Source organism: Rhinoderma darwinii, chromosome 3, assembly GCF_050947455.1.
Source record: "Rhinoderma darwinii isolate aRhiDar2 chromosome 3, aRhiDar2.hap1, whole genome shotgun sequence".
Classification (NCBI taxonomy): Eukaryota; Metazoa; Chordata; class Amphibia; order Anura; family Rhinodermatidae; genus Rhinoderma; species Rhinoderma darwinii.
In genome coordinates this window covers 63923896-63937392 of record NC_134689.1, presented here as the reverse complement: position 1 = coordinate 63937392, position 13497 = coordinate 63923896, and the positions used below count along the sequence as shown (strand labels likewise).

Here is a 13497-nt window from a genome sequence, read left to right as displayed (position 1 = left end):
AGCTGCAGAATCCACATTGTAGCGTCCATGGCCGCGGGCCGTCGGGTCTACTCACCTCCTGACCCCGCAGCCATGGATCTGTGAGCGCTGATCCCCATCTCCTTCCTAGGAGACGCCAGCACTCCCTTCCGCTCTGGTCCGCTGTGTCCCATAGGGTACGCGTGTACGCTCGTGCCCGCTCTTAAAGGGCCAGCGCGCGCACATGAAGGAAATCATCATCAACTCGCATGATTTTCTTCTCTATAAGAAGGCCCCAGCCCTTCTGATCCTTGCCTGAGAGTTGTTAGTATATCCCAAGTCTGTCTTGCAAATGGTCCCTTAGAGTTTCCCGTTCCATTTGTTACCCGTGCCCTGTTACCTGTTCCTGTATCCCGTGCTGTGTTCTTGTTCCTGTGCCTACTAGTTGGAGTCGTGTCTACTGTACCTGCTGTTGTTTGCCACGTCCTGTGTCATCCACCACGTCCTGTGTCTTCTGCCACGTCCAGAGGACTTCGCCACGGCTGGGGAGAGGACTAGGCAACAAGATAAGGAGGTCCTTTCGTTACAAAACAGCAGTGAAAATAAAAAAGCCCAAATAATGTCAAATAATCAAATTTCTGATACTGTAAGTGAAACATTTAAAGGCAAGTTAAAGTGTATGTTCACAAATGCCAGAAGTCTAGCAAGCAAAATGGGGGAGCTGGAGGCCTTGGCACTGGAGGAACATATAGATATAGTTGGTGTTGCTGAAACATGGCTAGACCCTTCTCATGACTGGGCTGTAAATCTACAGGGTTTTACACTTTTTGGGAAAGACAGGGCGAATAGGAAAGGTGGTGGTGTATGTCTGTATATATGTGAGAAGCGATATGGAGGCGAGTGTGAATGAGACATTAGAGGGTGAAGATTGTGAGGAGGTTGAAACCTTGTGGGTGGAATTACAAAGGGAGGTAAACACTGAAAAAATTACTTTTGGTGTAATCTATAGACCCCCCAATGTAACTGAGGAGATGGAAGTTCAGCAATATAAACAGATGGAGCAGGCTGCACAGGCGGGTACAGTAGTGATAATGGGAGATTTTAATTACTGGGATATTAATTGGTGTCATGGTTCGGCTTCAACTGCAAAGGGGAGAGATTTCCTCAACCTGTTGCAGGAAAATTTTATGGGCCAGTTTGTGGAATACCCGACTAGAGGTGAAGCTCTGTTGGATCTGGTCATTTCTAATAATGCAGATCTTGTTGAGAATGTCAATGTTCGTGAAAACCTCGGTAACAGTGATCACAATATAGTTACATTTTACCTATACTGTAAAAAACACACACAGACTGGGAGGGCAAAAACACTTAATTTTAAGAAAGCCAATTTCCCCAGGATGAGGGCTGCAATTCAGGATATAGACTGGGAAGAACTAATGTCAAATAATGGTACAAATGATAAATGGGAGATTTTCAAATCTACTTTGGGTAATTATAGTGCAAAACTTATTCCTATAGGTAACAAGTATAAACGAGTAAAATTAAACCCCACATGGCTTACACCTTCTGTAAAAAGGGCAATACATGACAAAAAAAGGGCATTTGAACAATACAAATCTGAAGGTACAGCTGTAGCCTTTGTAAAATATAAAGAGCTTAATAAAATCTGTAAAAAGGTAATAAAAGCAAAAATACAAAATGAAAGGCAGGTGGCCAAGGATAGTAAAACAAATCCGAAAAAATTCTTGAAGCATATAAATGCAAAAAAGCCAAGGTCTGAACAAGTAGGACCCCTAGATAGTGGTAATAGGGAGTTGGTCACAGGGGATCAAGAGAAGGCAGAGTTACTAAATGGGTTCTTCCGCTCTGAATATACAACAGAAGAAGGAGCAGCTGATGTAGCCGCTGCCAGTGCTGTTAATATATCAGTTGATATACTGAATTGGATGAATGTAGATATGGTGCAAGCTAAATTAAAAAAAATAAACGTATGCAAGGCCCCGGGACCAGATTGGTTACACCCTAGAGTTCTTAAGGAGCTTAGTTCAGTTATTTCTGTCCCCCTCTTCATAATATTAAGAGATTCTCTCGTTACTGGTATAGTGCCAAGGTACTGGCGCAGGGCAAATGTGGTGACTATTTTCAAAAAGGGCTCTAGTTCTTCGCCGGGTAATTATAGACCAATAAGCTTAACATCAATTGTGGGGAAAATGTTTGAGCGACTATTAGGGGACTATATACAGAATTATGTGACAATAAATAGTATTATAAGTGACCGCCAGCACGGTTTTACTAAGGACAGAAGCTGTCAAACCAACCTGATTTGTTTTTATGAAGAGGTGAGAAGAAGCCCAGACAGAGGGGCCGCTGTGGATATAGTGCTTTTGGACTTTGCAAAGGCATTTGACACTGTCCCCATAGATGTCTAATGGGTAAATTAAGGACTATAGGTTTAGAAAGTATAGTTTGTAATTGGATTGAGAATTGGCTCAAGGACCGTATCCAGAGAGTTGTGGTCAATGATTCCTACTCTGAATCGTCACCGGTTATAAGTGGTGTACCCCAGGGTTCAGTGCTGGGACCACTATTATTCAACTTATTTATTAATGATATAGAGGATGGGATTAATAGCACTGTTTCTATTTTTGCAGATGACACCAAGCTATGTAATATAATTCAGACTATAGAAGATGTTCGTGAATTGCAAGCGGATTTAAACAAACTGAGTGTTTGGGCGTCCACTTGGCAGATGAAGTTTAATGTAGATAAATGTAAAGTTATGCACCTGGGTACGAACAACCTGCATGCATCATATGTCCTAGGGGGAGCTACACTGGGGGTGTTACTTGTTGAGAAGGATCTGGGTGTACTTGTAAATCATAAACGAAATAACAGCATGCAATGTCAATCAACCGCTTCAAAGGCCAGCAAGATATAGTCGTGTATTAAAAGAGGCATGGACTCGCGGGACAGGGATGTAATATTACCACTTTACAAAGCATTAGTGAGGCCTCATCTAGAATATGCAGTCCAGTTCTGGGCTCAAGTTCATAGAAAGCATGCCCTGGAGTTGGAAAAAATACAAAGAAGAGCAACGAAGCTAATAAGAGGCATGGAGAATCTAAGTTATGAGGAAAGATTAAAAGAACTAAACCTATTTAGCCTTGAAAAAAGACGACTAAGGGGGGACATGATTAACTTATATAAATATATGAAAGGCACGTACAAAAAATATGGTGAAATCATGTTCCATGTAAAAACCCCTAAAAAAACAAGGGGGCACTCCCTCCGTCTGGAAAAAGAAAGGTTCAACCTGCAGAGGGGACAAGCCCTCTTTACTGTGTGAACTGTGAATTTATGGAATAGACTACCGCAAGAGCTGGTCACAGCAGGGACAGTAGATCGCTTTAAAAAAGGCTTAGATAATTTCCTATAACAAAAAATATTAGCTCCTATGTTTAGAAATTTTTTACTTCCCCTTTCCCATCCCTTGGTTGAACTTGATCGACATGTGTCTTTTTTCAACCGTACAAACTATGTAACTATGTAACCTGCGGCACCTGCTGTCATCCGCCACGTCTGGCGTTACCTGCTGCACCCACCTCCAGTTCTGCCCATGTAGTAGAATTAGAGAGTCTCAGTGTGTGTTTCAAAAGTGGATTATACCAAAAAAGTGTCCTGGGTGACCAGGACACCTCTTCGGATCGAAAGACCTCTACCATACCCTCAAGATTGTCTGCATTGGTATTGTGAGCAGGTGACCCGGTGGGAGTGCCTGTCGGTAAAGGGAGTTGACTAGTGCCTTATAGGATCCAGGTGGGGTTGCCTCAAGTTCTGTAGATGGGTTTAGATGTCTATGAGTAAACCACCACCAGACATATACTAGTTGACTAGCCAGAAAGTATAAGTATAAGCTTGGTAAAGCTAGACCTCTCTGCCTGTCAGCTGGAGTGTATCAAGGGCAATACAAGGGATTCTATCTGCTCAAATAAAGGATCTAAGATCCTTGTCTACTTTCGAGTAAAATGTGAGAGGTAACCAAACAGGGGAGTTATGAAAAAGGTATAAGAATCTAGGGAGAGATTTCATTTTAAACAGATTGATACGACCTGATACCGATACGGGCAGGTGTCTCCATTTGTCAAAAGCCACTTTAAGCCTCTGTAATATTGAAGATATGTTATTGGGTATAAAGGTGTGTGTGTTAGGACTAATTACTATACCATGGTATGCGATTTTATCCGCCCATTGTAGGGGGGGAGGAAGAGTGGTCCCCTTGACTCCCGCGTCCACCTCCATTATCAATTACTTAATTAACCCGCAGGCCAGAAAACAGTGTAGATTTGTCAGATAATGTTAGCAAGTCTTGCAGTGATGAACCTGGGTCATTAAGGAAAACAAGATTATCATCAGCATGCAATGAAACCCTTTCCTCCCTACTCCCTAAAGCATATCCAGCTATATCCGAGGACTTCCTTATGGCCAGAGCAAGGGGTTCAATCGCTAATGCAAATAGAGAAGGTGACAAAGGGCACCCTTGTCTAGTCCCTTGGGCTAGGGCAAAGGTGGGGGAGATATGAGTTAGATTTGACACTCGCTATGAGTTGTGAAAATAGAAGATGTATCCATTGGATAAAGCATTCTCCAAACCAAAATCTTCATAATACTGACCACAAATATGATCTTTTTACAGAATCAAATGTCTTCTCCAGGTCCAGGGAGGCAACAATCCGGGAGCCAAGAGGGTTAGAGGTAGATGAGAGATTAGTGAACAATCTCCGTAGATTTATGTCAGTGGCTTTACTGGCATAAATCCAGATTGGTCTGGATGAACCACGTGAGATATCACTTTCTGCAAACGCGTTGCTAGGGTTTGTGCAAAGATTTTGACATCGCAGTTGAGGAGGGTGATGGGTCTATAGGATCCATAGTTCCCTGGATCTTTATGGGCCTAGGGCTCAACACTATAAGCGTTTCTCTCATAGAGGGAGGGTTGCCTCCCCACACAAAGACTGGAAGAGGATAAGTAGTTGTGGAGCTATCAACTCCACATGTGATTTATACCATTGAATGGGGAGCCCATCCGAACGCGGGGGTTTTCCTATTCGGGAAAGAGTTAATGGCTGTCGCGACCTCTTCTATAGTTAGGTCAGCCTCTAAAAAGTGAATGTCTTCCCCATCCAAAACAGGAAATTTTATTGTATTTAGGTATTCTTCTAGACTCTGAGAAGAACTAAGCAAATATCTGGTTAATGGCCAAAGGATCTTTTACCAATATACCTCCATTATAGGATTCGCTATTGGGTCATCCCTAGCCAGATATGCTAATAAGAGCCCATTTTTGTCTCCTTGCCCAAAGCACCTTTGTTGGGATTATAGGAATTTTTTCTTAGTTAGTTTTGTCAAGAGTAAATTATATTCACGTTTTTTGGCGTAGAATGCAAGAAAGTCTGAGGTGCTCCTAGATCTGAGATAAGTTTCTGCTGCCCTCGTCAGACCAATCTCAAGGTCAAGTCGCTGAGCCGCTACTGAGAGGATTCAGCTCATATAACCACTGCTTTTGTATATGCTTTAAAAGCATCCCATTCTAAACCACACTCTGCCGTGTCATAATTTGTATTCCAAAAGCTTGGTAATTCTATTTCTAGGTCAGAACCTCTTTATATGAGAGCCATAGGGGACTTAGTCTCCAAATTTTACGTTTGTCTACATCAGGGAATTCCGAAGTGACCAATAGAGGAGAGTGATCCGAGATACCCCTAGAAAGATATTCAGCATTTACTACAAATACAAGAGCGGTCATATTTCCAAATGCGAAATCAATCCTAGAAAAAGGTGTATAGGCCGGGGGGGGGGGGGGGGGTGACAGGAGTAAGCCCGAAACAGTGGATGGCTCATGCATCATATCACTGTTAGATAATACGTATCAGCCCACGCAGTCAAGGGGGAAACATCACCCGCCATCCCTCCCAACCTATCCAACTCTGGATAAAGGAGGAGATTGAAATCACCAAGAAGTAGGAGGGGCCCGTCACCATTACCATCACTTCATGTAGGAGTTGGACAGAAGCTGGGGGAGGATTATAAATATTCACAGTAATGAATGAGGTAAAATATAGTTTACAAAATAAAACAATGAATCTACCCCTAGGATCAGTTTTCCCAGAGGTAATAACACTTTGCAGAAATTTGTGGACCAGTAAGGAGACCCCACATGAATAGCTGGAAAAGGAGGCATGATATCCATGTTTAATCCAGGGTTTATGCATAGCCTTCAACTTAGAGCCCAACAGGTGGGTTTCTTGGAGGAGTATACTCTGTGGGCTAAAAAATGGAGACAAAGTTAAAGACCAGAAATCTCTTGAACTTATCATTGAGGCCCCTAACATTCCAGGAGCTAATTTTAAGGTACTGTAATGTCTCCATTAGTACTATATAAATAATGGGGCATAATTAGACTATAATTCGAGGGAGTGGGAAGGTGTGATTCCCACGAGGGATTATAACTTTCCGCTGACTGGAAGGTCAAATCACCGATCCACACATAGTTATGCATTACATTTACATGGTTGAAGAGACATGGAAAGCCAAATCACACAAAACCCAACCCACCCTACCCATCCCTCCAAACATGGGATATGCTTCATTCTCAAATGTAGTAACTGCTTAAAGGGGTTTTCCCATGAGAGACATTTATGAAATATCCACAGGACATGCCAGATATATGCGGGTCCCACCTCTGGGACCCGCACCTATCTCTAGAATGGGGCCACATAAACCCCATTCTAGCTTTGTCTTATCTTGCTGCCTCCCAGCCACTTCCCGGTTATATAGTGGGGAGTTACAAAAACAGCATAGCTCGCTGAGCTACGCTGATTCCGTAACTCCCATAGTAGTAAATGGCAGTTACGGAAGCAGCATAGTATGCGAGCTACACTGTTTCCGTAACTACCATTCAGTTCTATAGGACTTACAGAAACAGCGTAGCTCAGCACCATGAAAATCCACAACTCGTCCCACAAAAAAACAAGCCGTCATAGGGTATATATATATATATATATATATATATATATATACATGTGCTGCAGCTTTGGCCAATTTTTCTGCAATTCGGACACCAACCGCAGATGTTGAACGAAGAACCGAGGAGGGTTCAAAAATGACAGGGCCCTGCGAGGGAGCAGGGGCAGGATAGACAGAAGGAGACAGGTGATGAAGGACATTATCTATAACTCCCGAAGTTATGGAAACAGTGTAGCTCGCTGACATTGCAGCTCCAGCGCTGGACCCAGGAAAGGTAAGTATAATAATTATTTAGTTTTTTCATGTGTTACAAATTATTATTTTTTGTGTGTTCTTACAGGTTCAGTTGTAGGACTACTTCGGATTTGAGGACTACTTCGTAGTGATGGTCGGGTACTGGGGTGGCCACAGGCTGCTATTATTAGGGTGGGAAAGGCAAAAACAGTGGCTTTACCCACACTGGTAACGCTAGCCTGCTGCTGCTATGTTGTATCTGGCTGGTCATGAAAAATGGAGGGAATTTTTTTGAATTATTAATTTATTTAATAAAAACGACGTGGGGTTCTCCACAATTTATCATAATCAGCCAGATACAACATAGCAGCAGGCTAGCATTACCAGGGATTTTCCCAGTTTAATAATACCAGCCTGTGGCTGCCCGGTACCCGACAGTCACTACAGATAGTCGGGTACTGGATTGTACCCAACTCTTCCAGGCACCCCTGGTGGTGGTGGGTACCGGGTTAATAATGGGGGTTAGTGCTAGCTTTTTCACCATATAACACTAAGCCCGACCTTAATAATGGACGCTGTCAATTAGATAGCTGCCATTACCAAGACAGTAGTAATATAGTTTTTTTTTTAAAACACAGACACGTAAAAAAAATATTTTATTGAATATTGTGGGGGACACAACCCTCGTTAACTATTTTAATAAAAACAAAAACAACGCCGTCATCAAAGTAGTCCTTGAATCCAAAGTAGTCCAACAACCAAATCTGTAAAAAAAACACAAACACACAAAACAAAAATATTATACTTCCCTTTCCTGGGAAACTCCCCTTCCCAACACATTCCCTGGAGCAGACCCCCCTCCAACTCAGATCCCAGAGCAGATGACTCCCTCCTCCCCAACACAGACCCCCAACACAAACCCCAGAGCAGACCTCCCTCCCCAACACGACCAGTCCGCCGAGCAGACCCCCTCTAACTCAGACCAGACCACAGAGCAGACCCCCCCTCCCCAACACAGACATTAGAACAGACCCTCCCTGACACCCGAGCAGACCCCCCTCCCCAACACAGACCAGACTCTCAAGCAGATCCCTCTCCAAGTCAGATCAGGCCCCCCCATACCCAACACAGACCCCAGAGCAGACTCACCCAACATAGAACCCCCCTCCCTAGCACAGACCCCCTTCCCCAAAGCAGGCCAGACTCTCGAGCAGACCCCCTCCCCAACACAATCCCCAGACCAGACCCTCGAGCAGACCACCCTCTGACTCAGACCCCATTCACAGAGTATACCCTGACGTCCACTCGTTCTCTGCATGCTCTGGAAAAAATATGAAAGCGGTCAGGTGCGCGCAGAGACATGTGATCGCTTGACGTCAGAACCTACAAGGAGCACATGTAGAGAGTCTCTACCATAGAGTCAACATGGAGGAGTGATAATATTGGCGATCCTGCGGTGCTCCTCCATGCTCAATCTTTGGTAAAGACTACCTGACTGTTTCTGCTTTTCAGCTACCCGCCTGCTTGCTTTCACAGGTGTGCAGCTGAACAGCAATGCTAAAGGAAGGGGCCCCTTTAGGGATGGGGGCACTGGACAATTGCCCAGTTTGCCCCTCTAACGTCTACCCTGTGCTCCGCCTCAAACGATTCTTCATGTCATCCATTTTGGCTTTCCAATTACATTGTTGGCATTCTAGAGTATCAACTCGAGTTCTAAGAGGGGTCACTGCATACTCTAGGTTAGATATACGCAGTTCGGACTGAGTAGCTCTTTCACGTAATGTGCTCTAAGGAGGCCCAAGTCCATCTGGAGAACGTTTATCTTTTCTGTTAATACTGTAAGAGATTCCGTGATGGCTTTTAAAACATCCAGAATAGACAGTTCTGCGGGAGAATCAGTTGGGGTGGAAGGAGAGGCAACAGCCTCTGAGGGGCATGACGTCTGTGGCCCAGGTACTGTTCCCGCTGATTTTTTCATCTTGTCAGTATTTTGGATTGCTTGGAGGGCGCCATTACCGTTAGATCTCAGACCATATATATGCGTAGGAACAGATAGTGTAGTCAGGCTGGTGCACCAGGAGTATACTTCACAGTAGCATTTGCATAGGGAAGGGGGAGAGTCCTCCAGATGCTACATCACATTCACATACCTAGAAATAAGATAGTGTGAGGTCGTCCAAAGCAAAATAGGTAGTACCTCCAGGAAATTGATTAAGCCAAATAAGGAGGCCACTCACCATACCCCAGGGGAGTAGAAGGAATTCCACAGAGAGCTTGCAACCGGATATCCAAGATGGCAGCCGCGTTTGCTGTCTCCTGCAGGGGAGTGCTTGTAGCAATGCAGACAGAGCCTAGGTTCATGCTGGCACAAGGGAGGAAGGGGAGGACGTCCAGGGACAGTGTCCCAGAGTGAACCTCTCCGTTCAGGAAGCGTTATCCGGCCTCACCATGCCCCCTGTGCGCTTGACCGGAAGTGCGGCCCCCGCACTTCTATTTTCAAATTTAGGATGGGGATCCGGTCCACACACTAGGCCCCATCACTATACCTCCACCGAATGGCGCAGTAAAGCCCTCAGTGGGTATCACCACACACGGGGATCACCGCTGCATGTATCACCCGGAGGGAACCGGTGTTAATTAGGAGGATGACGGCCGATTGTCACAGGCACTGGCGGAGCTCTCCTGCTGCACGTCTGTTCCCGCCTGCATCCAGGCCCCGCCCCCAGCTGTGATGAATTTGATACTCACTGGCCAGTAGGTTATTAAACGGCTTGTCTGGTTTCAGCAAATTAATATTTTTTGTACAATTAAAAGTTACGCAGTTTTCCAATATACTTTCTGTATTCATTTCTCACAGTTATCAAGAACTCTCCATGCTGTTATTCAGTAGAAACATTCATTACTCACTTCCAGTGGATAAAATTCTGTCCATGGTCATGCGACGAACCCACATATTGTATAGAGCCATGTAGCAGTGTGTCCATTACATGACCATTGACAGAATTTTATCCACTGGAAGTAAACAATGAATGTTCCTACTGAATAACAACAAGCAGAGATCTGGAAAATTGTGAGGAAATAATACAGAAAGTATATTGCAAATTGTATAACTCTTACAAAAAATAACATTCATTTGCTGAAACTGGACAACCCCTTACGTTGAGTTCTCATGGGTCGGATATGCTGCATAAAAACCACACAGCGTATCCAACCTGTAACCAACACATTCCGTCCGAATTTCCACTGCGGTAAGCAGCGTAGAATTTAAAAAAAAACGCCCATACTTACCTAGGCCGTTATCAGTGTGACGCGTCCCTCCTTTGCAATCCGGTCCGGCCTCCCTGGATGACGCTACAGCCCATGTAACTGATGCAACCTGTGATTGGCTGCAGCGGTCACATGGGATGGAATTTCATCCCAGGAGGCCGGACTGGAGGAAGAAGGTACTTCTGTAAAAGTATGATTTTTATTTCTTTTTCTGAGTTGCGATTTTTGAGGAGGAAAAAGTCGCGACACTTCGCTTTCTGTTGCGGACTTTGCACCCCCATTGAATTCAATGGGGAAAACCCGCAACAGAAAAGCAACAAAAACCCATTCACTTTGCTGCTACTGTAAATGCTGTACAGAATTCCGTTTGTTTTGCAATTGAAGTGCACTTTATACTTCTAACATTACGATTTTTTTCTGTTCTCATTTTTAATTTGGATTAATAAAGGTAATTAGTATTGGCCCAATGCTTGCTTTCTTGTTTTTGTTGTGCCTTTATTATAACCATGGCTAGTTTTGTGACTACAATTTTGCTTAAACGGACCCTCAGATCCCGGGAACAACATTTTAAATATGTTGGTGTATATGGAGTAATAATATCTGATGCCCCTCTGCCATGGATCCACCGTTTTAGGGGCCCCTCTGTGCTGTCTGAAAATACCCACAGCGCTTCTTAGATTACAAATCTGAGACGCTCCTACTGTTCTCGGATTGGCCAGAGCTGCTCCTGTAAACAGTTCCATCCAATCCATAAACAGAGGGAGTGTTTTAAACTGTTTGAGAAGCACTTCGGCCATTCTGAGACAACACAGAGGGGACCCTATAATGTCTGACAACTAGAGGACACCAAGTAATATTACTCCATAAACCTCATCACATTTATAATTTAGTCCTGAAACCGGAGGGTCACTTTAATGTTTAATATATTCGAAATATACCAAATATATTGGTGCAGATTTACTACTGTGCAAAAATTATCATGTAGCATGCAACACTGTCATGACTTTGGTGCACTTTGTGCCTGCCTGGTCTAAGTGTACGATATCTAACTATTTGACAGCATTAGTAAAAGTGGGCCATTGGTCATCCAAGCATATGAATATATTACTTTTGTACTACTCTTTCCTAGATGTATACTTTATGCATAACTTGTTGATTAGCCTTTATTCACATCTGCGTCATCTTATTTCCATCAGGGATTCCTGATCAATGGATCCATCAGGATTCATTGAGATCCGTTTAAAAACTGATCTGGCATGACTGTCATGGCACTGCTATGGGCAAAAGCAATAACGTTAATGTGAACAAAGCCTTATTTTAGAAAACAGTAATATACTATTGATATATTTTTAGTCTGTTCAAAAATATCTTTATTACTCATTCTTTGTTGTATCATTCCAGGAGTTACAACTGTATTAGCCATGACAACCATTTTGATGGGGTCTCGGTCTACTTTTCCTACTGCCAATTGTTTTATAAAAGCAATTGATGTATACCTGGGTATCTGCTTTAGTTTTGTTTTTGGTGCATTACTAGAGTATGCAGTTACGCAGTATTGCACTGAAAAGCATGCTGCCTTAAAAGAAAGAGAAAACAAGGTAGGATAACAGAAGCATGCTTTGTCTTTTATGTTATTTTATGCACTGTGATAGAAATTGTTTTTGTCTGGCCAGCTGATGTTCTATACTGGATTTACACGTCAGGAATGCTTAGCACACAGGCTGCACACCTCATTATAAAAGAAGAAAATGAAGGAGCACGTATGGTATTTTTTTTTCAGTAGGAAACATATCTTAGTATTGTTTCTTAAAAAAAAAAAAAAAAAAACAGCAATCAAATTTGTGAAGCTGACCATACATGTCACTTGCAAATAATCCCCCTCTCCCTGAACAGTAGCCATAGCATAGTGGTACTCCACTCCCCCAAACAATACACACAGACGTATTTCACAGAAATCCCTGCCTTCTTCCTAAAGTTGTAAAAAAGTGTTCTTCTCTCTTTCCCAGCAGTCACATGAATGTTTCCTCGCTCACTTCCAGCAGTTCCAGCAGTTTTCCATAAGAGCAATGTCTCACTACATATAAAAGTCCTCTATGTCCCTATAGTATTTTCAGTAGTGTTCCCTTTTCTTTATTTTTTTTTTTTTTTTATTGAACAGTGTCTATATTTTTTTTATTTTTATTTTTTAAAGATTTTTATTGAAAGAAAAACGCATTACAAAGTAAAACGTAAAAATATCAAAGGAAAAACAAATTAACAAAAAGAAAACAACAAACATAGAATAAATTACATAGTACATGCATGTTCATGTAATATCGCAGTATTCAAAGAAAGTGCAAGTATTTATATGAGCAGATAGTCAAATATAGTTATACAATATCAACAATTTAGATGAGATAAAAAACCACCTAAAAATAAATCTTCTGCATGAGAGTTAACCTAGAGAAGATACAGATATTGGGGTATTCAGGGGCATTATCACTGGTTATGAAAATTTTCTGTATTTCCTCCAGGGTTCCCATATTGTCAAGAAGGTATCTCTGGAATAACTTTCCCAATGAGAAATTTCTTCCAATCTATAAATTTGGTCTACTTTCGCTATCCAATGCGCTACCGACGGGGTTTCAACAGACAGCCAGTAAGAGGGGATCAATAGTCTCGCAGCAATTAGCAGAATCTGAAATAATTTTGAGGATAGGGTCGTAGTAGAGGGGGGGTTGATCAATAACAAAGCAAGATCTGGGGAAGCTAAAACCTTAGTGCCACATACTTTGTTACAATAGGCAAAGATATCTCTCCACCATTTTTGAATGACGGTACAGGACCACCAGATATGTAAAAAAGTACCTCTATCTGTATTGCATCTCCAACAAGTGTCTGAGTGTGTCGGTGTGTATATGGAGGTTATGTCGGGCGTTTTGTACCACCTGGATAAAATCTTGTATCCATTTTCTTGAATACGGACACATCTGGACATTTTATGTGGAGCTATCAACAATTTGTGAAGTTCAACTT

The 13497-nt window shown here is 42.7% G+C and overlaps 1 protein-coding gene across 4 annotated transcripts in view; it reads left to right on the top strand.

The window, feature by feature from the left end:
• Positions 1-13497, top strand: part of LOC142748949 (gamma-aminobutyric acid receptor subunit pi-like) — a 628889-nt gene that overhangs the window by 521880 nt on the left and 93512 nt on the right. For all 4 annotated transcript variants that reach the window (XM_075856382.1, XM_075856380.1, XM_075856381.1 and 1 more), the window contains one exon: positions 11884-12080. In XM_075856382.1, coding sequence (XP_075712497.1) covers positions 11884-12080 — 197 coding nt within the window. The remainder of the gene's footprint in view (positions 1-11883; positions 12081-13497) is intronic.